At 34.3% G+C, this 26,422-nt stretch overlaps 2 protein-coding genes and 1 pseudogene across 2 annotated transcripts; 1 reads left to right on the top strand and 2 right to left on the bottom strand.

The window, feature by feature from the left end:
- The first annotated feature begins 4,877 nt into the window (after positions 1 to 4,877).
- Positions 4,878 to 6,259, top strand: LOC103927053. The gene has a single exon (XM_009335952.3). It carries the CDS (start codon positions 5,377 to 5,379, stop codon positions 5,824 to 5,826), a length of 450 nt encoding a protein of 149 aa, XP_009334227.2. The 5' UTR covers positions 4,878 to 5,376; the 3' UTR covers positions 5,827 to 6,259.
- A 7,012-nt stretch (positions 6,260 to 13,271) lies between these two features.
- On the bottom strand, positions 13,272 to 16,045 carry LOC125472754 (peroxisomal membrane protein PMP22-like). Its single transcript, XM_048574549.1, has 7 exons — positions 15,796 to 16,045; positions 15,549 to 15,647; positions 15,147 to 15,248; positions 14,956 to 15,031; positions 13,938 to 14,008; positions 13,761 to 13,846; positions 13,272 to 13,517 (listed from the first exon to the last, which is right to left on the bottom strand). The coding sequence occupies exons 1-7, from the start codon at positions 15,865 to 15,867 to the stop codon at positions 13,466 to 13,468; spliced, it is 558 nt and encodes a 185-aa protein (XP_048430506.1). The 5' UTR covers positions 15,868 to 16,045; the 3' UTR covers positions 13,272 to 13,465.
- Positions 16,046 to 22,310: 6,265 nt separating this feature from the next.
- On the bottom strand, positions 22,311 to 24,831 carry LOC125472781 (annotated as a pseudogene).
- Positions 24,832 to 26,422: the final 1,591 nt, after the last annotated feature.

Here is a 26,422-nt window from a genome sequence, read left to right as displayed (position 1 = left end):
GAGTAGGTCTAAAGAATCAAGGATCGACATTGAAGTTGGGGTGGTGAAATATAAGTTTCCCTTTATGCCTGTGAGATATAAAAATAAATAAATAAATATCGAAGATATATCCCACTTCACTATAAAAGTTTTGCTAAGCCCATTTCACAGTTTGAAATTTTGAAAATTTCTCTAGTTTCAACTAAATCTTATGATTTGATCAATGGCGGAGCTAGAAATTTTTCACTGGGTGGGCTAGCTTAAAGATTTAAATTTTTATAAACAAAAAAATTTGATATTGTACTTTTCACAATATCAACTAGTTTAAGAAAATTTTCACAAGATGAGTATTAAACAAATATGTGTCTAAATTTAGACTTGTACATGCACAAGCATTGAGAAACGAGATATAAGAAAAATAAATGATTTATAAACTTTATTATATAATTTTAAATATTTAAACTGAGAGAATTCATATCAGTAACTAAATATATAGTGAGTTACATTTGAAAATCTATGAAAATTACATGTAAAATTTTATTTTTCACCAAAATTACCTGGGTTATAAACCAAATAAGCCCTTAACGTGGCTCCCCAGTGAATTTGATATAACATACACCCATCCCATTGTCATTTTTTCATAACTTTTATCAAAAATAAATAAATTTGTATATCGATATTTTAAAAGAAAAATTAATGAAAATAGTTCGAAAACTTTGAGTTTTAATGATAAGGACAAAATAAAGGGTAAAATAAATAGTATCATGATTGACTTTTTAGTGTAAAAATATGATTTTTCATTAAAGTGAATAATATCGTTGGTTTTTCGTTAAAACTCTCTATTTTAAATACCCTATAAATAGGATGGTAAAGTGGTTTCTAGGGTAAAGTGGCACCAGTGCTAGCCATGCCTTATAGTTTTGGAAGTGAAATTAGTCACGTCGCCAGATCTGATTTTCATATCTAAGTTCAGCAACTATTTCGTAGGCCATACATTCTGTTGCACTTTATACTGAGATTGCTAGGGCTCGTCTTTGCTCACCTTTCGCGTCTTATATTTTTCATTTGCTAAAGAAAAGAAACAAACAAGTAGAAGACAACATCTTTTGTTTTGGGGAATCTGCATGTGGCAGTTATACTTATATGTTAACATAACACATGTTAAATTGCGAGAGGTGGATTGTCTGTTCTTCTATTTTTATACTTTGATCACGGTTAAGTCACGTCAACATTTTATATTTCTATTACTTTTTGTTTTATTATTTCTATTAAAAATTATTATAAAATATTGACGTGGTTTAACCGTGACCACACATCACAGAAGAGCATGAGGAGAGTATGAAAATAAGAGGGCAAACAATTCACCTCCTAAATTACGAATAAAAAGGCTTAAAACGGACCGGCAATCCTGATTTGGTCCGGCACCAGATTTTGCACCCTTTGGGAGATAAGCTGATTCTCTGGAGATTGTACAAAAAATAAATATTGAGCTCTAATGTGAGATGAACTCATTTCTTCACGTACTTATAACATATCTTCACCATAACATTTTTATTATCGAAACCGTTCAATCTCTTAATCTTCATTTGAAGATCATCTCTAAAAAAAAATAATAAATAAATACGAATCGTTTAGTCATCCAAATGGTACCTAGACTGTAGATTTATTTATTTGATACATTTATATAACTAAAGGATATCCATTTCGAATGATTTTTTAAAGAGATGATCTTCAATTGAAGATTAAGAGAGTAAAATGTTTCGATAAAGGAATTTCTATGATGAAGATGCGTTGTTTGCAAGTGAGGGAATAAGCTCGTACCCTGAAAAGGGGGAAGGGAAGGGGAGGAATGCAAGTATTATCCTTTCTATAATAAAAACTAACAGAGAGCACACACTTTGTGCGTGTGAACAGTTTCTCTTAATAAATGCATATTACTGTTTTGTCTTCCTTATGTAAATATTGTGTATCAAAAGTGAGGGTAAAATTGGAAAATAGGACAAGTAGGGATATGATTGTCATTTTGTCAAAAGGTATAAAATCACTATTTTGCCCTCATTTTGTCAATAGTGTGTATCAAAAGTGAGGGTAAAATAGGAAAAAATGGGGAAAAAGTTGACAATGAGGGTTCTCTTAATAATAGTATAGATAAATATTTTTTTTTCCATTTTTAACGATCTGTTTAATCTTGATTGTTTGTTTGTTTTTATTGTTGAATCCACCACACCAATTGTGTCACATGTCACAACGGTAATTTTTTCATAAACATTTTGCTGCTGGAACTCTAATGGCCCATGTGGATTAAAAAATAATCACAAAAATCCTGGAAGCGACACGTAGACTTTCAACATAAAAAGACAAGATTGCCCTTATTAAATGAGCAGGGCATATTTAAATTCCCCATGCGTAGCTCATCATCCCTGAACATGCAAGTAACGGACTACAACTGTTTAGAACTCCTCTGCACATGGAAAAAGGTATTTAATGATAGGATTATCTCTAAATCTTATCATTAATACACTTGCCAATTGAAGACAAATCCTATCAAGCAAGTAATCTCAATCACATTTATTTTGAGATATCTTCAAAATTATTCAAAGATATTATTTACACAATATCTTGGGAATTTTCTCACTAAATCTCACCTAAAGGCGGGCCATACTCTCTATAAATACCCGATTTCTCCACAAAAAATGGGTAAGCTTTTCTATACACAAAAAACTCTAAACTCTCACTATATTCAGATAGACTAACTTAGGCATCAAAGATACATTAGCCAAAACCCCCCTTCCCCCACTCATCGTGGGAGTGTGAGGCTTTTGGTTTTGATCATTGATCAAAAGCGTTGATTGTTTTACAGATGTATTTTCGCCAAAGCGAAGAACAACGGAAATTTGCATTGATAGCCTAGATCATTAGATTGTTGGAAATCCAATGACTCTCATCGTGTCATGTCATAGAGCTGTTAGGCTCTTCCGTTGGAGTTGATGTAGGGGGGCCACATAGGCAGTTGATGTTGACTCACACCTTGATTCTGTGTGTGTGTTGCACGTGCCAACTAAAAAAAAAAAAAAGGTAACTGACGTCAGCCAAGCTAACAGACGTAAGGGTGTGCAATTCTTGCACATGCATTGGGTTGGGCTTGGTTTGGTCCACCAATTGCCCTCACATATTTGGGTCGTTGGTGCGGCCTTTTGAGGTTGGAATTGCTCTGAGAGAAAGCCAGTACTATAAAGCCACAAACAATGTATAGTGGCAAGGCAAAATCCACTGCAAGACCAGGAATCATGCCTAGTCAAGTAGGAATAATTTAGGTGCGACAAGAAGCTAGCAAGTCAAACAATCCCGATTGGTTGTTAAAAAATTTAAAGAACAAACACTAATTAAAATGTTGTCACTTAATATTATGGTTTTGTAGTAATTTTTTTTGTTTGTAAGGCATTCACAATAGTTTAAGTGAGTAGAGATTTATATATAGGAATCAGACAACCTGAGTTTGATACCTATAAATACTCTTCCTATACTAGTGTGAGTTCAATATGTTGAACTCACACATGAGTTTAAGATATTGGTTTTACACTCAAATTCTTCGGGACACTGTAGATGTGTGATTTCTATATGAGTTCAATACATTGTATGACAATCACTTTTTTTGGCCCTACTGTGGAAGGCCTAAGTGAGAGGTCTTGTGGTTGATCTCATGCATGACGAGTTCAATACTAATTTATTTTCCTACTTGTTAGGGTAAATATATCTTTATATCTTGAGGAAAAAGGCACTAATGAGAATGTCTTGTTCCATACCTTTTAACTTTGGAAAAACTAATGAAAAGTCCTTAAAAACTTCCATTTAACCGTTAGGATAAAAGTTTTCAAAAATACCTATACTGTCCTTCAAAGTATTTATACAAGTATATTGTTCTTAGTGGTCATAGTAAGTTACACATGCAACCAATTTCACATCAGACATTGAATGCAGAAGCATGGTGTTACATCAACTCGGCAACTAGGGCACGACGCGGGCCACAATTTTAGACCATATTTCGTAGACCATGATACGACAGTTGATGATTGTATTTTTTTTCAAGAAGGAACCCAATCATCAACCTCTATATCATGTAATCTACAAAAAAAAATAGTCTAAGTAGATGGTCATCTCACTAGTATCACCCTTGCTACTTATGGTTGCCCATGTGAGTAGTCGCTAATCATATTTTGGAGTCGGAGAAGTTATGGATCGGTGCAAGAACTAATATGAATGATAATGAACGAGAGTATGAGATGAACAACACTTCCCTCACTTAAATTTTCATATTTTATTTTTCAAGCATGCCATTTTCAAAATTAATGTGGAACCATCTATTTTTTTAATTCAATGATTATTTTACGCATAATACAACGTGGAAAGAAATTGTGCTTATTTCTTGCTGGAATTGTTATTAGACTAAAAAATTCTTATTTTATACTCTAAATTTTTATATTTAAAAAGAAAAATATATTTGAAATGAGTGCAAAATGAGATTTTTAGAATACAAATAACAATTCCTTTTTTGCAAATCTATTTTTTGTGGATAAATGTTTTCTTCATAAGTTATGAAACTTAATTACATCTATCGCGGACAAACTTTTGCATTTGTAAGTGACTGCTTTTAGCATTTTGCTCTTATAAATTTATGGGCATGATCGCATTTTTTGTGTAGGAAAGTATAATAAATCCGCGGCCCAATGCCCTCGTTCAGCAACCATGACGAAACCCAATGGGTATAGCTATTTGAAACTCACAATGGCATTTAAGTTAATTCCCTAAAATCCGGGGGCATATCTACTATCAAACTTCCTATAAATTCACGAACCACGCCGCTTCTCTCAGTCTTCCTCTCCCCCACCCGCTCCTCATTGTAATCCTCAATATTCTTTCTTCCTCCTTTTCTATTCTGTGTTTCCAATCTCGACCGCCGCATCCACCCATTCTCCGGCGTACTCCGGCGGCCCCCTCCTCTCACTCCTCCGCACATACAATCTGATCCGTCGCCCGATTCGGTTCACGTAAGAGCTATCCGGATCCGATTTCACCCATCGAGCTTCAGCCTCTAACCTAACCCCCAATCCCGACGCGCACCTCCTTTCATTTCGTAATTTACCATTTTTATTTGTTGTTTATCTCTTTTTTTTTTCTAAATTTTCCTTTTTTTTTTCCTCTTCTCTCTAAAAAGTCTTTTTGTGAAATTACATATCTGTCACCACAAATCCCCACCCTTACGTTTTCAATAGCAGTCTACCCTTATTTTACGCTTTTGCCCCCCCCCCGACAACAACTTTCCACTTGACGGTTTTAGCCGCTCAAGGATTTTCCATTTCGAAGTTCGTTTTCTGACGTGGCATGGGGTTTTGAAAAAGGATGAATTTCCCACAAAACCACAGCCGTAGGATTTTGCCACCTGTCGCTTCAAGAAAGCGAAAGGAGACCCCATCGAACGGCTTTAAACTACCGGCTCCGAAGGCTCCAAGGGCTCCAAGCTCAACGACAGCTCCAAAAGCTCCGAGCAAAACGACAGCTTCGCCGCTCTCGGCAAACTGGCTTCTGGCGGGCCACATGGCGTACGAGTATTTAACCAAGCGCACACTGTTCGGTCAGAAGCTCGACCCGGCTCTAGCCGAGGTGGTTCCCTTGGTGGCTAGCTTCTCAGCCGAGCCGAGGAAGGGGAAGCCGGTCGAATCAGGAAAAGGATCCGGTACGGGCGCAGCGCGGGAGAGTTACGCTGAGGTGGCGAGCTTACTGAAGACGGATGGGGCCCACATTCCGGGGATTGTGAACCCGACGCAACTGGCAAAGTGGATTCAGATGTGACGATACGTATGGTAGGATGGGGTAGGGTGGAGGCGTGGCGCGGCGTGATTGGATGAGCAGTTTTGGTCCACGTCAGCCAGTAAGTTGTTGTAGTTGGTAGTGAAAAAAAAAAAAAAAAAAAAAAGGTTGTTGGAGTTCTCGAACCAAAAGTGCAGGATTCGTGAATAGGGAGTGAGTGAGTGAGTGTGAAGGTGGCCAGTAAGATCGAAATCCAAATCATGCAACTGCAGCGACTCTTTCTCTCTCTAGAATCTGTTCGTGGTGATGACACTATCTCTGTGTTTTGCTTTGTTGTATTTTATTTGTAGGATGACGATGATGATGAAGAAATTTAAAGAGAACACAGAATGGAGGCCGGCCGGCCTTTCGAATTCCGGTGCTTTGTTGTTATTTAACTTGTTTAATCTGATCTATTTAATCATGTTTTGCCTTATATTTTGTTTTCATTTTTTTTATTTGGGTAGATTTATATTGCGAGTTCATAATATTGTAGTATGAATGGCTGCACATATATATATCCTTGCATGCATCATGCACGTGTGATCTGGGCACGTTACGTATAAATATATACACGTATATATGTGTATATAAATGTATACATACACTTGGCTTGGCATTGGGACATTATAGGTAGTGCATGAAAAAAAATGAAAAGGGTTGGGCGTTGCTGGTTTCTGGGTGGCTGAGATTGATTAGAGTTGAGCACTATATATGGTTGCATGTCTTCTCTACGTTCAATGTATTGGTTCCCTGAACTCTTACATACACCTTGTTCAATAGCGATAGAAAAACATGGATACTTACACCTCGTTTCATGCAAGTTTTTCTGTTGAACTCGTCAGCAAACTTCTATCTGTTTATGTTTGTGTATTGCACACACACACCAAGGTACGATGTGGCTTGATCGTTGATCTGCCATCAAATTTGGCATTTTTTTTTTTAATTTGTACGACTATGCTTTGCAGATATGCGAAATTCTACAGTTGCCACCGTTTTAATTCAAGAATATATAGCGATCGTTTCACACACACACACACACACACACACACACATATATATATATATATATATATATTCAATATACTGTCTCTGAACTCCGATAATATATATGGCTTTACATATATACACCTGGTTCAATAGTGAGAGGAAAACATGGGTATATATGTACCCCACGCTACATGCAAGTGTTTCTGCCAATCTTCGATGAGTATCCGTCCATTTTATTAGTGTAATGAACACACCAAGGCACGCTGTAGCTCTTGTTCCCTAATCTGCAACAAATTTTTGCAAAACGATCGTTTGAATTTGTACGGACTACTGCTTGCAGACATGCAAAATTCTACGGTTGTTACCGTTTGAGGTCTATATATACTACTCTCGTTTGAGTGAAAGATTTTAATGATTTGGAGGGTCGATTAACGTAATTAGTTAGGACGTACTATTGATCTACAGTGGTTGTTTCAGTCAACAATTTAAAACATGCATGACAACTTTAGCAATGTGATTATACTAATTAAAACAATATTTGTTGTTAATTGTATATTTACACCACCCTGTTAGCCACATGTATACCAGCCTACCAGCTGGTTGTCAATGACTCTAGTTCCTTATAAATTATATGTTGGCCATCTTTTTGGAATGAATTATTATTCTTTTTTATTTGAATGATATTCAATAGGAATTTTCTTGGTTTTAAAAAGTCCTATATGTACTAATTAATCAGCAAATAGAAAATTATTGATTCATTCTATATCATACCATTTCAATTTGGATTGAAAAAAAAGAAAGAAATAAAGAAGAGTTTAGTAAAACAGTTGTCTTCACAATATACTACGACTTGAGTAATTCCCGAAATTTGGTAGAAAAAGAATATAAATGATCATAGCATATTTTCATTTTCTTTTCATTTTTTATTTTAATTTTTAGGTTTAGGGTTATACGGACTCGAACAGTAGACCTTCTCGGCAAAATAGATCAAACTTCTTATTATCAAAATGATTTGAGCTGTTTCAAAGACCCAATGTGCATTTTTTTTGCGTTGGGCTCTTTCTTTCTTTTTTATTTTTTTTTTATTTCTAGTTATCGATATTTTTACAAGAAGATGAGAAGTTCGGCTAAGCTATACAATGGGTAGTCTAATTTAAGCTCTTTAACCTATTAATTGAAACAATGTTTTTTTAACCTCTTAATGGCTGCCCTTAACTCTAAGATTTTATTTGGACAAATTTATATTGGGACCCTAAGAACTACGGTAGACCTCATTTTCTCAAGAATTTTCAATGCAACCCTAATAAAAGGGAATTGTTATTAGCACTCCAAAAATCTCATTCTACACTCCAAACTTTCTATATTGGGAAAGAAAAATACACTTGTGAGGAGTGTAGAATGAGATTTTTGGAGTGCCAATAACACTTCCCTAATAAAATGGACATCAAAAGTTGCATTATTGCCTTTTTCTTTTTTTAGTCAAAGATTGGGTAGACCACTCGTTAGGCTTAGTTTCGCTTACTTTTATTTTGTTTTTTGGAATTGGCTTTTGGTAAACTCGCCTTTTGATGACATCAATCTTATGAATATTTTTTTGGGACTCTTTGGCCGTGAACTCTGGTTCGAGTACTTATTCCAATCTGGTAGAAAAAGAATATAAACCAGTAAAATTCCTATTCAATATCATTCAAATAAAATAAGGTGATTTACGCGTCCAATTTTGACAATGTGATATTTTAAATCTTAGTAACATATGTGAAGAAAATCCAAACTTAGTCGAAAGGAGCGAACACATTGTCCTGACCAATTTAACTAATGTCTAATGTGCGTCTGTCATGCTTATACATTAAGAGTAAAGAGATATTGTGTAGATTCACGTGTTCACCAAAACCTTCCTCTAAAAGGAAATTGCTAAAGTTCATCAAGAACAGCACTTGTCTGAAGAAGCCATAGCCTGTGCACTTTGACGTTTTCTTGTGGAAAATGCATGGGATTTCTTCCGCCAAATTAATGACTGGATTTTCTTTCTTGTAAGTTTCAACGAAGCTTCCCCCTTAGGCTGTCTTAATCCAGCACGCCATTTGTGACACAATTTCTATATATTATCCCCTTTTCCATATTAGAAACATGCTTGAACCGTCAAACACTCATATGTTAGTTATGTGGCCATTTTTTTTTGGATAGGAAGGTCGTATCATATACGATTCGATAATTTCTCCATACCCCACATCAATTCCCGTAAATGGTAGCTTCTGCTAGTGGTATGTATTTTTTGCCGAACAATCTGTAAGGAATCGATGTTTATGTTGTCATACTGTGAATATGATAATGTAAATATTATCCCGGTCTAAGATATTTCAAATGAAAGAGAATTTTATATTTGAATTTGTAGTTCCAAATAAATCATCATGGTCATCAATGTCTTCAAGCTATCTCCAGCTCCTTGCTCTTTTCATTAATAACACAAATAATTTCGATCTTATTTCATTATTTGTAAGTTGCATAGTTAGCGTGTATATATGATTGTTAACATATATAGTTATTGCAAGTGATCATTTACTAAAGTGGTGGAAAAGAGTTGAGCTCTAACATATTGATGTGGGTTCGAACCCTGTTTGTGGCTAATCTATTATCTAATTTAACAAAATCTATTGTTTGACAAAAAAAAAAAAAAACATATATTGTTACTAATCAGGAAAACCTTAGTCATAATTTTGCAAGGTATACTTCATTTAGAAAAAAAAATAATAATACGAGGGAAACCAAATTTTTATCAAATCTACAAACCAAATAATGTGTCACTAGTAAGAAATAAGAGTTTAGTTACAAAATTTTATTCCCACATATGATTCTTTGTTTTAAACTGTATTGTGAATAAAAAATTAATAATAAATAAAGGCTGAGGTACAAAATTTGTGTTGTTATCCGACAATTACGAGCTAAATAAAAGAGGACAGTTCAGTTTGTGTTGTATTAAGTTATTAACAACCATATTACGCTATCGTTGGACGGACACCAAATTTGTGTTGTTGAAATCCAAAAAGTTAGTTTTCTATGGCTACGTTTATTCTATGTATTTTTCTTTTGTTTGTTCTAGGCCCACTCACTTCTGAATGTCCCTTTTTTTCCTTGTCGATTTTGTCTTTTCATGTATGGAAAGAGATTGAAAGACCACTTTTATGGTAAGTCTTCTTGTTTCTTTTTTTTTTTTTTTTTTTTTTTTTTAAAAGAAAATAAAAATCAACTAATGATTTGGCTATTGCAGTCCATCTTTTCGGAGGTCAAAAAGAGGTAAAAAAGACTCATAGAGGTAGTTCAACTTCCTCTTGACCACCATCGTGCGATTCACTAACGCCACAAATTAAACCAAGGACATGTCATGTTGAATACGAGTCTGAAATTCATCCTAACTACTGAGCCACTCCATGATGTTTTTAATGGTAAATCTCGTTAACTAATGAGATAATTACAAAAAGTAAGGGACTTACATAGGGTGGTTCCATTCACCTTCTCAATTTCCGACAGTCGGATCGAATAAATTGAAAAAGAGAAATTTTATTTGAACCCATATAACCCATTTCTACATCCAACTTACGCTTTTCACCCATGTTACTTTTAATTAAACTATCAATCTCTCTTTAAACCCAAATTTACTACCTAAACTACCCTCACAAGCCTAATTCAATTTATAAATTTATCTCTATACCCATTTTAGAAAATACAAATTCAAAATTTGCAAATAGAAGTCCATTTCAAGTTAGGACTACGAGAAAGTGGACAAATTCATAATCTTCGCAATATGATCTTCTTTACAATCATATTATGATAGGGTTACCAAATATTTCAACTTCTATTTCACCAAACTAAATTGTGAAACTATAAAAACCATGCACTGGATTTTCTTGGAGAGAGCTCATTAAATTTATTTCCATGGATATGATACAGGGCTAATTCAAGTTATTTTCTATTTGTATGGGATACAAAAAATTTACTTGATTTTAGTAATGTTTGGAAAAGTGGTTATTTGATTTAATGTGTGTTCATATCTTTCTGCAGGGTTTAATCAAGAATCATTTTTCACAGCTTCAGACCTTGAAGACTAGTGCAGATTCCGAATGCCCTATGCGGTTGATCAACACTTACTTGTGTGAGGTTGACACAATCTTATCCAATTGACAAAGGAAAGGTAGGGTTTAATTATAGAGTGTTGGTTTATTGATAAGTTTTAGTTTTATTGTTAAGTTTATTTCGTACTTGATGGTAATTATGCAATAGAGTAAAAAAGACAATTAAAATTAAATTTTAAGTTGAGTGTAGAAAAAGGTTATACGGGTTCAAATAAAATTTTCCATTGAAAAAAAATTAACAAAGATTTGTAAGAGGTAAAAAAAGATGTGAATAACACCATCCGTTACATATCTAAGTCTAAATAATTAAGAGTCTAAAACGACTCTATCACCCATCAAACCATGCCCAAAATACGATGTTGAAAGCCGAGAAAGAAATTTAAAGGAAAATATTATGACGGTCATGGAAATCTACCTTCAACCCATCTGGACATCGAAGAAATCCAAGTCCATTTTATTTTTTGAGTTTTCTTGTAAGCATGTCTGATTTAGGACCTCTAAGGAATGAATATATTTTACTCCTTGGTTCTTTAATTTACTAAAGTGTCATGCAGTGATGAAGTCAGAAATTTACGTAAGGAGGGGCCACACATAATTGTTAAAAAAAGAAGATAATATTTACAAAAAAGTATAATACATGCTTGGAATTTGAGCTAATTAATTTTTTTTTGAGGCGCTAAATTCTTATTCATGTTGAAATTAACATTCCAATATCAAGTCAATATAAAGAGTAGTTAATCAAAATTAAAGAGAATCAAATCAACAAAAAACTCTAGGAATACCATGTTTTTAGACCATATTTTGGAGACCACATAATGTGACGGTTGATGATTAGATTTCTTCTTTAATGATCTAAAGAACTAGTTCAACTATTAACAACTATATCATCACGTGGTCTCAAGATATGGCTCAAGGAGATGGTTTCTATAGCATCGACCCAAGTTAATATAGAATAAATTGAGAATTTTCGAACAAAAAATGTGAAGAATGGATCGGGAAATTGGAGAAAGAAATATTGAAAAATTTTAGTAAAAATTCAAAGAGAACAGAGAGATTTACAAACTTCAATATTATTGTGGGTTGGGAATTTGGAGGATGAAATATATGAAATTTCAAGAAAGGGACGAGAAAAGCTCAAAGTTTATTAATATTATTTTTTTTGTCGAACAAAGTTTATTATTATTCGGTTGGCAATATTTTTTTTTAAAACTAAACTAGACTTTAGATTTTAAAATTTAAAAGTTATTTATAAAATAGAATGTTAAATTTAGTTTTAAGATGAGTGTTGGAAATTTTAAGAGTATATCACATGCAAGTCACGTGACCTAAATTGACGAAAAATTGAATAGAATAGTTTCGAATCTAATATTAGAGATGTAATTGGCAAATTTTATTAGTTTGAGGACTGATTTTTCCAAAAAAAAAAAAAAGGTTTAAGGACCTAATTTTCCCAAGTAATATTTGAGGGACTAAATTGACAGTTCACCGTATTTTAATTATTGGTGATTAGAATTTAAGAGATTTGTATAAACTAAAAGAAGTATACTACTAAGTTAATATATATAAAATACTAAATATTAAGAATGGTTGAAAGAGTGAGGGTAGACCTTGGGCTATAATGGCCTATTAGTGCCTCCGCCTTGGTGCTACTTTTTTTCTTTAACAAACGATAAGGTAATTGTACTAAATACATTAAACTACATGAATGAAGATTAAAAGTTGAGTGCAGAGGGTGAAGCACGTTACTCTGGTCTATGCACTTGTCTTAGTGCAAATCTGGACTTAGGCCAACTCCCAAAGTTGAATAATGTTGCTTTCATTAGAACTGAATGCATGATGGATATAGAGAAGCAAAAGGAAAATTGTTTGACTGTGACTCAAGCTTGGGGAACTTCGGTCTAAATTCTCTTCCCAGGTTCTACGTGCTTAGCATTTTATTTAGTTGGGATTATGATTAATAACCAAGCTCACAAATTATCATCGGCGTCGCCTCCTTACTTCGACTTTGTTCGTTTGATTCCGGCCATCTTTTTGTTCGCGTTTGCTATGACGTTTTGTCTTCAATCGGTGTTTGAAGTCACAGACAGACACAGAAAGGTTGATGATCTTCCCTCAACTACGGAGGCAGGGAAGGATTGTAAATCCACGGTTTAGTATTCAAGCCAACGAGTGTAAGAAACTTTTTTTGATCTTGTAAAATGTACTAAATGTGTTTTGTCCATGCTCAAACTTTCGTATACTAGTCTCTCGGCATGCGCTTTTGAACTCTCAGCCGCACATACTTTAACAATATTTGTTTCAACATAAAAATTGTTTGTTAACTGACGATCATGTGGAATTGCAGATTTTGGAATACAACAATCAGAAAATAAGTTTGTTTCAAAATCATCTGAAACAATGTGACCTTCAGAAAGTGCAAGTTTTACAGTACCAATGCAGCAAGCTACTTATACAAAGGATAACAATTGAGGACACCATTTTCACAATACAAGAGTCTCAAATTTCAAATCAAAACGACTATGTTTCTATGCCTGCTTGATTACCGCCGATCTAGCCTTCAGATTAAGAAAGATTGCCCTGAAATTAACAAAGCTAAGAGTGAGAAATTTTCCAAGCAATTTTTAAATTGTAAGGACACAAGCAGTTCTAATTTAAATGCACAAGTTTTTTTTTTTTTTTTTAATTCAAATGATGGTTATGATGTATGTCAATCCCTCTTTAGTTTCTTGTTCCTCGAAGTATCAGACTTGTTTTAAAGGGAAATGACATAGCATGACAACGAGAGGTATTTTAATGAGGCAATCGAAGAGAGCAGCGTACCAGCACGAGGCAACAAAGCTGTGAAACAAGACACGAAACTGCAGGGGCATATATTGGTAATTCACCCAACCAACAATAGGCCAAAACTGCAACCATCATAATTTCAGCATCGTCAATTCATTGTTTCACAATTATACCATGATTATAAAAAAACAACAGTAAGCTATTATTTCATACCTTCCATGCGGTCAATTGGATAGAAGGATAGTCCTTTCGAACTTTGCTTCTGACTAAATTCCATGGTCTTCCTGCAATACCAGAATGAAAAGTAAGCACTGGATCATTCCTAGTATAATGTTTCTAAATTCACAGATATGCCTGCGCTACGCAACAAAATCGTCAAGCTTTCAAAGATGTAAATCAAAACATGGCTGAGACCATTGAAAGTAAAACAGGAACAAGTCAAAGGAGCGAGGTAATGTTTAGGGTTAAGCATGAATTTATTGATACGCAAGGGAGAAAGTCATATAGACCAGGAAACAATATTCAGAATAAAATAAATTCGGCTTCAGCATAAACACTCATTATTTTTTCAGTATCAGTTTGGCCTGAGCATTTATTCAGAACACACTTGTGAAGATAAATGCACATTTCTTTGGAGAATTTTCAAGCAAACATCACAGCTCTGCTCTTCAAAAGGACACTCAAGTTATAAATGTCACACCATTCTGGGAGGAAGGGCAGGAAAACAACTCATAAATATGAAGAAACTCGGGCTTGGTTCCGAGGCAGGATTTCCTAAAATGAATCCGACTGGGGAATTTTAGCACTTTAAAAAAATCGGAAACAATACAAAAATTCTGTTTATCTGATACATTAAACTGTGTAAGACCTAGTGCTTTAGATTCCCACATCCCCCCCCTCCTTCTTCACTCAATTACACCACAATAAATGCACAAACAACATCAAACAATTAAAGTTCTCTAAAACCACAAAACTGTGAATTGATGTAATTGATGTATCCTACGCAAAGACTGGAAGTATAGTGCACACAGAGAACATCCTTTTGCCCTCCGTGCGGCCAAACAAAGCAAGAACAAACATGAAAGAAAAAGAAAAGACAAATCAAGTCCCACCAAGCCGTCATACTACTACTGTAACTAAATACAAAATGTTGTTAAATACTAATGCAAACCAGATATCAATTACGATATGAGATGGATCCTTTAAGCGTATACCAAAGATATGCGCATACCTTCAATCACCAAGCCATAGTACGTCATGAAAACCATGTTGTTCCAAGGAGACGACGTTAATTGTTCCACCAAAACCTAATAATTGACATTTCCATTCATCAATAGTCGGCTCAAAAGTTTCATGTAAGCTTTCAGCACTTATTTAACTCAAAATGGAAGCACAACTTCGACTTCACAGAAAAAAGTTCACCTTCTTTGCGATTGTTTTGTTGTCCTTCTTTCCCTTAAATATTATATCCATCAATTTGTGGAGGAAGTGCCCAAATGGTCCCGCATACGCGAAACCATACAGCTGAAAACGAATTTAAGCTTCAGATTCCAACACCATACACAATCGTATATATAAACTGATTAACATATCAGTCTAACTGGAGTAAAGTCAAAACCAAGAAACCAGAACGACATAAGAATAAAGAAAACAAACTTATCTCCTTATTGTCTTATTCTCCATTTTCTCAGCAGACAAACAAATTTTAAGAATTTCTTATGAGAAAAAACCAAAGTTGAGAATATAATACAACCCAATTAGTGATTTATTAAAAATAAAATTACACTAAAAATTACAAGCAATGATCAAAATGGGCATGCATACCATTATAAGAAGCAGTCTTCTCAGTTGAAGCTTTTTGATCCCAGAAATCTTCTGGGCTATTGCATCACTGCACCCAGCTAAAACTCCTGATGTAATTGCCTAGGAACCCGACAATTCAAATCAGATAAAAAAAACAAGCATGAATCTTTTATACACCAAAAAAATATATACATATATTCAAAACTTGGTTCGAACAACTCATTTTCGGATTAGAAAAACTGGGTCTGATTCAAACATTGAAACAAACCTTAGTTCTGAGAGGGTGGGATTGAAGCTGTATGAGATATTTTCGCCAAGCCTCGCTGACTATTTCAGACATGGTGACTCCAAAGCTCTCTCTCCCGCTCTGTTTTTTTTAATCTCAATGGAGGGTGTTTCATTGAGTCTTATAAAGATTCAAAGGATCTGAAGAGTTGAAATGGGGTTTTATAATTCTCAATTTTAATAAATTCCTTATCTTCGTTAACGACAAATTGGGGTTTGGTAGGTGGTGTGCGGAAGCAGTGTGATCAAACGAGACGACTCTACCATTCCATGCTTCCACCATAACACGGAAGACCGCTACCTTATAATAACATTTGTCAGGAAAAGATCAAGGTAAATTTACATTTAGAAAGTGTTATTCACACCTACTTTTACATCTCACACTATTTTGTTAATTTTTTGTCATTAATTTTTTTTAAATTTATTTGATTTGATGGTCGAAAATTAAGATAAACGTGTGAAAAGTAAAAATAGTTGTATAGATACCACTACCCTACAATTTTTTTGGAACATTTTTCTAAGAATTTGTTCCTTTTAACTTTTTTTTATACTGCAATGTTGGAATGGGTTGTTGAGAATCAAACTAGAAGCCCTTGGTCTTAATTTTTTAATACAACAACCTTGGGGGTTGGGGTTTGAGAGATCGAACTTGAAACTTTAGGTCGAAATAGTGGATATTCTTTTTTTTTTTTTTTTTTTTTGTCAAATGATAAATTTGTTAGAATAAAAAGTCAACGGAGTTTAAATTCACGTGTGGTATACGAACAACACTTATCTTCGTCATTGTGGTAGAAGATCTCTTGCAATAGTGAATACTCTTTAAGTCTTAACCAGTTAGTCTTTTGTCAATTTATTTGATAATTTTAAGGCTTATTTACAAAAACATTCTCGAAAGTCAACTTTCTCTAAAAACCCATTGAAATGCAAATTTTGTCTATCTTTTAAACTTAACGGGTGTATGTAAAACTAATAAGACTAGAAAAATACAATACATACACTCATTTTTACATCTCGCACATATTTGTTAATTATTTGTCATTGATCTTATTTAATTCATTCAATATAACGACTGAGAAATTAAGAAAAATATGTGAGAAATAAAAATAATGTAAGGATAACATTATCCTAAGACTATGTTGTTAATGAGCCCCATCTGTCCAAAAACTTTTGTTAGTGTTTTATTTTTCTTATTTTTAAAAAAGAGAATCTTGAATTAAAATTGTTTTTTTTTTTGTTAATTTTTCAACCACATGGCAATTATGTGACACAGATCTTGTCAATGATGGGTCTCATTTATCGCATGTAAACAGTTTGTCGGATTTATTATACCATGGGGGCAAAGTAAGACACAATAAAACTTCATGAGGTTAAGTAAAACACTAGTTGAGATTCAGTGGGTATGGATGTAATTAAGCTTAACTTTAATATAATGAAGAAAATCATTACTAAACTGCAGTGTTAAAATATTTGATGCAAATGAGTTGAATTAAAGGAGGTTTAACAAAATACTCATGGTACTGTTCACTTTTAAAGAAAAACCACATTTATACCTTTCTTTGGTACTATTCACTATACCTTTAAAAATGACTTTCATTAAAAGGGAAATATTTTTGGACTTTTCGTTAGTTTTCTTTTGAATTAAATCAGGGGCAGAGCTAGAGTTTTAATACATTGGGGGCACCCCAATCTACATTCTTAATATAAATCAATTTTACAAGGAGGAAAACCCAAAGTTTAACTTCAAGAGAAATGGTTTTCGTACACTCCTCTTTTTCACATTACTGTTCAAATCATTTGTTTTTTTTAACAAATGATATTATTTATAATAAGGGGGTGGGGGAGAGGGTTGTGTCTCACAATAGGCTAGCAGTAATGTTGTGACAGCCCGTCCCTTAGAATTATGGTTTTTATAATTTTAATACGTGAAATTACGGAATTACCCTTTGGGCAAAGTGTGATTTTTCGAGGACGCATGTGATTCTCATATATTTTGTCATGTTTATTGACATATTCGGATAGAGCTCGATCTTACGGACGCGTACGCACAAGTAGAAGTGAATTTGGAGTTACGGTTAAAGTTTTATTTAGTTACGAACCCGAAAGTATTTGGAATGAATCACTATTTTAATTATCTTACACTATATTTTTTATTATTACTAAAGGATTTATATGCCATTGGTGAGTGTGGCTGGGAAAAAAAAGGAGGAAAACAGAAAAGAAAGAAAACGGGGGAAGAAGAAGAGGGAACAAGAGAAAAAAAAGGAAGGAGTTGGACGAATAGGGAGAGGAGAGAGAGTAGGATGGCCTAATGAGAAATGGAAGAAAGGAGGGGAAAGGAGAGGAGAAGGGGGGGGGGGGACACAGGTTGATCTGTGCAAACCTTCGGACCCGACTCGTTCTGCCAATTTTCTGGCCATTTTCCGCCATTCTTCTGGTGAATCACGTCACCTAACCACTGGGAAAACATTCCCCATTGTTCCCTTTACCTATTACACCCAAAAGGGAAGATGTTTAGCTTTGATTTCGTAGAATCCAAACTGTAGGGAGCGACGACACCGTGACTCCAATCCACCAAACCTGAAATGTTTTCATGCAATTAACACCACCAATAGACTTCCCTTGAGGCCTAGAACAATGCCCAATCCTTGGTTGGAGTCGAATTGAGGACGAATCAAGAACACCCATTTCTAGGGTTCCGGCGGGTTCGAGGCAAATTGGAGCCCTTCCAGGCCAAATTGGACCTAGCTACAGGTATAAAGTTTGCTTTACTCTTTGAGATCTTCATTTCTGTAATTTTTGAGAATTTTTAAAAATAGTTGAGTTTTTCCGGCAAGCCGGGCCGGCCGTCCGTCACCCGTGGCGGTTGGTATGATGGTGCACAGACAGGAAGCCGACATTATGTTTTTATGCGAACTTGTTATTCTAATTATGCTTTTGAGACCTAATTGTTGTGGTTTGAATATTAATACGATTGTAGTATATGTTGGATTAAATGAATATATTCAGATTTGGTTTGAATTCTGGATATGTGAACTACGAATGGCTTGACCCCTGTTTAGAGTACGTAGGAAGTCTAACGAGATGTTAGATGTAGCCATACAATATTTGTGACAAAAGTCTTGTTTGGGAAATTGAGCATTGTGAAGGAATTTGTGAAAATGTGAGTTTTAACTTTATGATTTGGTGGTTAAATGTGGTCATAAAATAGTGTGTGAGGAATAGAGAAATTGAAGTAAGGAATTGTAAGTATTGATAGTTAGTTAAACTAGTGTTTAGTTGGGCTTGTCATCGATAATTATTCCCGAAAATAAATAGTTCGAGAGTAGGGCATTATAGATTGTGCATTTTACGTCACATTATATGTATATACATACATACATACATACATACATACATACATATATATATATATATATATATATATTTGAAAGCACTACGATATGGTTAAGTTTTGGATTGCATCATGGCATATCCATAGGTATATTACTGCGCATAATTATTGTGAATGCTTTGAAGTACGAAGGTGAACGCAGGATGCACAGGTAAGTTCAGGTGAGTATATGTTGTGAAATGTGAGATGCATGGTTATGATTACAATTTATTTGAAATGATTGAGTTATGGCATGACTATATTTATGTTTTAAGCAACTCCGACATCGTCGTACAGGTTGCAATGATAGGCAACTCCGACCTTGTCGTACAAGTTGCAATGATAGGCAACTCTGACATTGTTGTACAGGTTGCTTGTGAGTCGTACATGCCATATTAGATGCACTTAGAGCTCATAAACCTGCGCCCCGGTGTTAGTGCTTCTGTTCGTGGCCTGGGCATAGTCCTTCATGTGATGTTCACCTCCCGCACCTTAAGCTTACCTTGAATCCAAGGTAGGTGCACAAGCCTGTCGTACATACCACATTAGGTGGTTCCGACTTGTAGGTGACCCCGCGATTATTCGCTAGTCTTCACGTGATCGTAGCACTTGAGCGTACTTATTTACACCTAGTCCTGTTGTACAACCCACTAAAGGTGGTTCTGACTTGTGTGTAGCGACATTTGATGAGTTATAGGTTCAGTCATACAGGTTATTATAGGTGACTTCGACTTACGTGCTAGCATTGATTGATGAGATATGAGTGAGTTGTACAGGTCACTACAGGTGACTCCGACTTACGTGCTAGCATTGATTGATGAGATATGGGTGAGTCGTACAGGTCACTATAGGTTACTTCGACTTACGAACTAACATGAATTATTAAGCACCTGATTATTTATATTGTTGATGAGATGCTGTATCGTGGTATACTTCTGGATTTACTAATAGTATACAATTGATTTCATCTTTATACCTAGTATGATTTTCTAGGAAATTATACAGGTTTTACGGCGAGATAAAAAAAATTAACAAAGATTTGTAAGAGATAAAAAAAGATGTGAATAACACCATCCTTTACATATCTAAGTCTAAATAATTAAGAGTCTAAAACGACTCTATCACCCATCAAACCATGCCCAAAATACGATGTTGAAAGCCGAGAGAGAAATTTAAAGGAAAATATTATGACGGTCATGGAAATCTACCTTCAACCCATCTGGACATCGAAGAAATCCAAGTCTATTTTATTTTTTGAGTTTTCTTGTAAGCATGTCTGATTTAGGACCTCTAAGGAATGAATATATTTTACTCCTTGGTTCTTTAATTTACTAAAGTGTCATGAAGTGATGGAGTCAGAAATTTAGGAAAAGGAGGGGCCACACATAATTGTTAAAAAAAGAAGATAATATTTACAAAAAAGTATAATACATGCTTGGAATTTGAGCTAATTAATTTTTTTTGAGGCGCTAAATTCTTATTCATGTTGAAATTAACATTCCAATATCAAGTCAATATAAAGAGTAGTTAATCAAAATTAAAGAGAATCAAATCAACGAAAAACTCTAGGAATACCATGTTTTTAGACCATATTTTGGAGACCACATAATGTGACGGTTGATGATTAGATTTCTTCTATAATGATTTAAAGAACTAGTTCAACTATTAACAACTATATCATCACGTGGTCTCAAGATATGGCTCAAGGAGATGGTTTCTATAGCATCGACCCAAGTTAATATAGAATAAATTGAGAATTTTCGAACAAAAAATGTGAAGAATGGATCGGGAAATTGGAGAAAGAAATATTTAAAAATTTTAGTAAAAATTCAAAGAGAACAGAGAGATTTACAAACTTCAATATTATTGTGGGTTGGGAATTTGGAGGATGAAATATATGAAATTTCAAAAAAAGGGACGAGAAAAGCTCAAAGTTTATTAATATTATTTTTTTGTCGAACAAAGTTTATTATTATTCGGTTGGCAATATTTTTTTTTAAAACTAAACTAGACTTTAGATTTTAAAATTTAAAAGTTATTTATAAAATAGAATGTTAAATTTAGTTTTAAGATGAGTGTTGGAAATTTTAAGAGTATATCACATGCAAGTCACGTGATCTAAATTGACAAAAAATTGAATAGCATAGTTTCGAATCTAATATTACAGATGTAATTGGCAAATTTTATTATTAGTTTGAGGACTGATTTTTCCAAAAAAAAAAAAAAAAGGTTTAAGGACCTAATTTTCCCAAGTAATATTTGAGGGACTAAATTGACAGTTCACCGTATTTTAATTATTGGTGATTAGAATTTAAGAGATTTGTATAAACTAAAAGAAGTATACTACTAAGTTAATATATATAAAATACTAAATATTAAGAATGGTTGAAAGAGTAAGGGTAGACCTTAGGCTATAATGGCCTATTAGTGCCTCCGCCTTGGTGCTACTTTTTTTCTTTAACAAACGATAAGGTAATTGTACTAAATACATTAAACTACATGAATGAAGATTAAAAGTTGAGTGCAGAGGGTGAAGCACGTTACTCTGGTCTATGCACTTGTCTTAGTGCAAATCTGGATTTAGGCCAACTCCCAAAGTTGAATAATGTTGCTTTCATTAGCAGAACTGAATGCATGATGGATATAGAGAAGCAAAAGGAAAATTGGTTGACTGTGACTCAAGCTTGGGGAATTTCGGTCTAAATTCTCTTCCCAGGTTCTACGTGCTTAGCATTTTATTCAGTTGGGATTATGATTAATAACCAAGCTCACAAATTATCATCGGCGTCACCTCCTTACTTCGACTTTGTTCGTTTGATTCTGGCCATCTTTTTGTTCGCGTTTGCTATGACGTTTTGTCTTCAATCGGTGTTTGAAGTCACAGACAGACACAGAAAGGTTGATGATCTTCCCTCAACTACGGAGGCAGGGAAGGATTGTAAATCAAAGGTTTAGTATTCAAGCCAACGAGTGTAAGAAACTTTTTTTGATCTTGTAAAATGTACTAAATGTGTTTTGTCCATGCTCAAACTTTCGTATACTAGTCCCTCGGCATGCGCTTTTGAACTCTCAGCCGCACATTAACAATATTTGTTTCAACATAAAAATTGTTTGTTAACTGACGATCATGTGGAATTGCAGATTTTGGAATACAACAATCAGAAAATAAGATTGTTTCAAAATCATCTGAAACAATGTGGCCTTCAGAAAGTGCAAGTTTTACAGTACCAATGCAGCAAGCTACTTATACAAAGGATAACAATTGAGGACACCATTTTCACAACACAAGAGTCTCAAATTTCGAATCAAAACGACTATATTTGTATGCCTGCTTGATTACCGCCGATCTAGCCTTCAGATTAAGAAAGATTGCCCTGAAATTAACAAAGCTAAGAGTGAGAAATTTTCCAAGCAATTTTTAAATTGTAAGGACACAAGCAGTTCAAATTTAAATGCACAAGTTTTTTTTTTTTTTTAAATTCAAATGATGGTTATGACGTATGTCAATCCCTCTTTAGTTTCTTGTTCCTCGAAGTATCAGACTTGTTTTAAAGGGAAATGACATAGCATGACAACGAGAGGTATTTTAATGAGGCAATCGAAGAGAGCAGCGTACCAGCACGAGGCAACAAAGCTGTGAAACAAGACACGAAACTGCAGAGGCATATATTGGTAATTCACCCAACCAACAATAGGCCAAAACTGCAACCATCATAATTTCAGCATCGTCAATTCATTGTTTCACAATTATACCAAGATTATAAAAAAACAACAGTAAGCTATTATTTCATACCTTCCATGCGGTCAATTGGATAGAAGGATAGTCCTTTCGAACTTTGCTTCTGACTAAATTCCATGGTCTTCCTGCAATACCAGAATGAAAAGTAAGCACTGCATCATTCCTAGTATAATGTTTCTAAATTCACAGATATGCCTGCGCTACGCAACAAAATCGTCAAGCTTTCAAGGATGTAAATCAAAACATGGCTGAGACCATTGAAAGTAAAACAGGAACAAGTCAAAGGAGCGAGGTAATGTTTAGGGTTAAGCATGAATTTATTGATACGCAAGGGTGAAAGTCATATAGACCAGGAAACAATATTCAGAATAAAATAAATTCGGCTTCAGCATAAACACTCATTATTATTTTTTCAGTATCAGTTTGGCCTGAGCATTTATTCAGAACACACTTGTGAAGATAAATGCACATTTCTTTGGAGAATTTTCAAGCAAACATCACAGCTCTGCTCTTCAAAAGGACACTCAAGTTATAAATGTCACACCATTCTGGGAGGAAGGGCAGGAAAACAACTCATAAATATGAAGAAACTCGGGCTTGGTTCCTAGGCAGGATTTCCTAAAATGAATCCGACTGGGGAATTTTAGCACTTTAAAAAAATCGGAAACAATACAAAAATTCTGTTTATCTGATACATTAAACTGTGTAAGACCTAGTGCTTTAGATTCCCACATCTCCCCCCCTCCTTCTTCACTCAATTACACCACAATAAATGCACAAACAACATCAAACAATTAAAGTTCTCTAAAACCACAAAACTGTGAATTGATGTATCCTACGCAAAGACTGGAAGTATAGTGCACACAGAGAACATCCTTTTGCCCTCCGTGCGGCCAAACAAAGCAAGAACAAACATGAAAGAAAAAGAAAAGACAAATCAAGTCCCACCAAGCCGTCATACTACTACTGTAACTAAATACAAAATGGTGTTAAATACTAATGCAAACCAGATATCAATTACGATATGAGATGGATCCTTTAAGCGTATACCAAAGATATGCGCATACCTTCAATCACCAAGCCATAGTACGTCATGAAAACCATGTTGTTCCAAGGAGACGACGTTAATTGTTCCACCAAAACCTAATAATTGACATTTCCATTCATCAATAGTCGGCTCAAAAATTTCATGTAAGCCTTCAGCACTTATTTAACTCAAAATGGAAGCACAACTTCGACTTCACAGAAAAAAGTTCACCTTCTTTGCGATTGTTTTGTTGTCCTTCTTTCCCTTAAATATTATATCCATCAATTTGTGGAGGAAGTGCCCAAATGGTCCCGCATACGCGAAACCATACAAGCAATGATCAAAATGGGCATGCATACCATTATAAGAAGCAGTCTTCTCAGTTGAAGCTTTTTGATCCCAGAAATCTTCTGGGCTATTGCATCACTGCACCCAGCTAAAACTCCTGATGTAATTGCCTAGGAACCCGACAATTCAAATCAGATAAAAAAAACAAGCATGAATCTTTTATACACCAAAAAAATATATACATATATTCAAAACTTGGTTCGAACAACTCATTTTCGGATTAGAAAAACTGGGTCTGATTCAAACATTGAAACAAACCTTAGTTCTGAGAGGGTGGGATTGAAGCTGTATGAGATATTTTCGCCAAGCCTCGCTGACTATTTCAGACATGGTGACTCCAAAGCTCTCTCTCCCGCTCTGTTTTTTTTAATCTCAATGGAGGGTGTTTCATTGAGTCTTATAAAGATTCAAAGGATCTGAAGAGTTGAAATGGGGTTTTATAATTCTCAATTTTAATAAATTCCTTATCTTCGTTAACGACAAATTGGGGTTTGGTAGGTGGTGTGCGGAAGCAGTGTGATCAAACGAGACGACTCTACCATACCATGCTTCCACCAGAACACGGAAGACCGCTACCTTATAATAACATTTGTCAGGAAAAGATCAAGGTAAATTTACATTTAGAAGTGTTATTCACACCTACTTTTACATCTCACACTATTTTGTTAATTTTATGTCATTAATTTTTTTTTAATTTATTTGATTTGATGGTCGAAAATTAAGATAAACGTGTGAAAAGTAAAAATAGTTGTATAGATACCACTACCCTACAATTTTTTTGGAACATTTTTCTAAGAATTTGTTCCTTTTAACTTTTTTTATACTGCAATATTGGAATGGGTTGTTGAGAATCAAACTAGAAGCCCTTGGTCTTAATTTTTTTAATACAACAACCTTGGGTGTTGGGGTTTGAGAGATCGAACTTGAAACTTTAGGTCGAAATAGTGGATATTCTTTTTTTTTTTTTTTTTGTTTTTGTCAAATGATAAATTTGTTAGAATAAAAAGTCAACAGAGTTTAAATTCACGTGATGGTATACGAACAACACTTATCTTCGTCATTGTGGTAGAAGATCTCTTGCAATAGTGAATACTCTTTAAGTCTTAACCAGTTAGTCTTTTGTAAATTTATTTGATAATTTTAAGGCTTATTTACAAAAACATTCTCGAAACTCAACTTTCTCTAAAAACCCATTGAAATGCAAATTTTGTCAATCTTTTAAACTTAAGGGGTGTATGTAAAACTAATAAGACTAGAAAAATACAATACACACTCATTTTTACATCTCGCACATATTTGTTAATTATTTGTCATTGATCTTATTTAATTTATTCAATATGACGACTGAAAAATTAAGAAAAGTGTGTGAGAAATAAAAATAATGTAAGGATAACATTATCCTAAGACTATTGTTGTTAATGAGCCCCATCTGTCCAAAAACTTTTGTTAGTGTTTTATTTTTCTTATTTTTAAAAAAGAGAATCTTGAATTAAAATTGTTTTGTTTTTGTTAATTTTTCAACCACATGGCAATTATGTGACACAGATCTTGTCAATGATGGGTCTCATTTATCGCATGTAAACAGTTTGTCGGATTTATTATACCATGGGGGCAAAGTAAGACACAATAAAACTTCATGAGGTTAAGTAAAAACACTAGTTGAGATTCAGTGGGTATGGATGTAATTAAGCTTAACTTTAATATAATGAAGAAAATCATCACTAAACTGCAGTGTTAAAATATTTGATGCAAATGAGTTGAATTAAGAGAGGTTTAACAAAATACTCATGGTACTGTTCACTTTTAAAGAAAAACCACATTTATACCTTTCTTTGATATTATTCACTATACCTTTAAAAATGACTTTCATTAAAAGGGAAGTATTTTTGGACTTTTCGTTAGTTTTCTTTTGAATTAAATCAGGGGCAGAGCTAGAGTTTTAATACATTGGGGGCACCCCAATCTACATTCTTAATATAAATCAATTTTACAAGGAGGAAAACCCAAAGTTTAACTTCAAGAGAAATGGTTTTCGTACACTCCTCTTTTTCACATTACTGTTCAAATCATTTGTTTTTTTTAACAAATGATATTATTTATAATAAGGGGGTGGGGGAGAGGGCTGT

Source organism: the organism of the source record quoted next, unplaced genomic scaffold, assembly GCF_019419815.1.
Source record: "Pyrus x bretschneideri cultivar Hongxiangsu unplaced genomic scaffold, Pyrus_bretschneideri_v1 Contig73, whole genome shotgun sequence".
In the NCBI taxonomy this organism is placed as follows: domain Eukaryota; kingdom Viridiplantae; phylum Streptophyta; class Magnoliopsida; order Rosales; family Rosaceae; genus Pyrus; species Pyrus x bretschneideri.
The sequence above is the reverse complement of the archived record's forward strand: the minus strand, read 5'-3'. Positions and strand labels throughout refer to the sequence as shown.

Excerpts from the sequence above, each read along its gene's own strand:
- LOC103927053 (XM_009335952.3), top strand. The coding sequence starts at position 5,377 with ATGAATTTCCCACAAAACCACAGCCGTAGGATTTTGCCACCTGTCGCT.
- LOC125472754 (XM_048574549.1), bottom strand. The coding sequence starts at position 15,867 with ATGTCTGAAATAGTCAGCGAGGCTTGGCGAAAATATCTCATACAGCTT. Across the intron at positions 15,249-15,548 it reads GAAGACTGCTTCTTATAATG|CTGTATGGTTTCGCGTATGC; the intron begins GTATGCATGCCC and ends ATTCGTTTTCAG. Across the intron at positions 15,032-15,146 it reads ACAAAACAATCGCAAAGAAG|GTTTTGGTGGAACAATTAAC; the intron begins GTGAACTTTTTT and ends GTCAATTATTAG.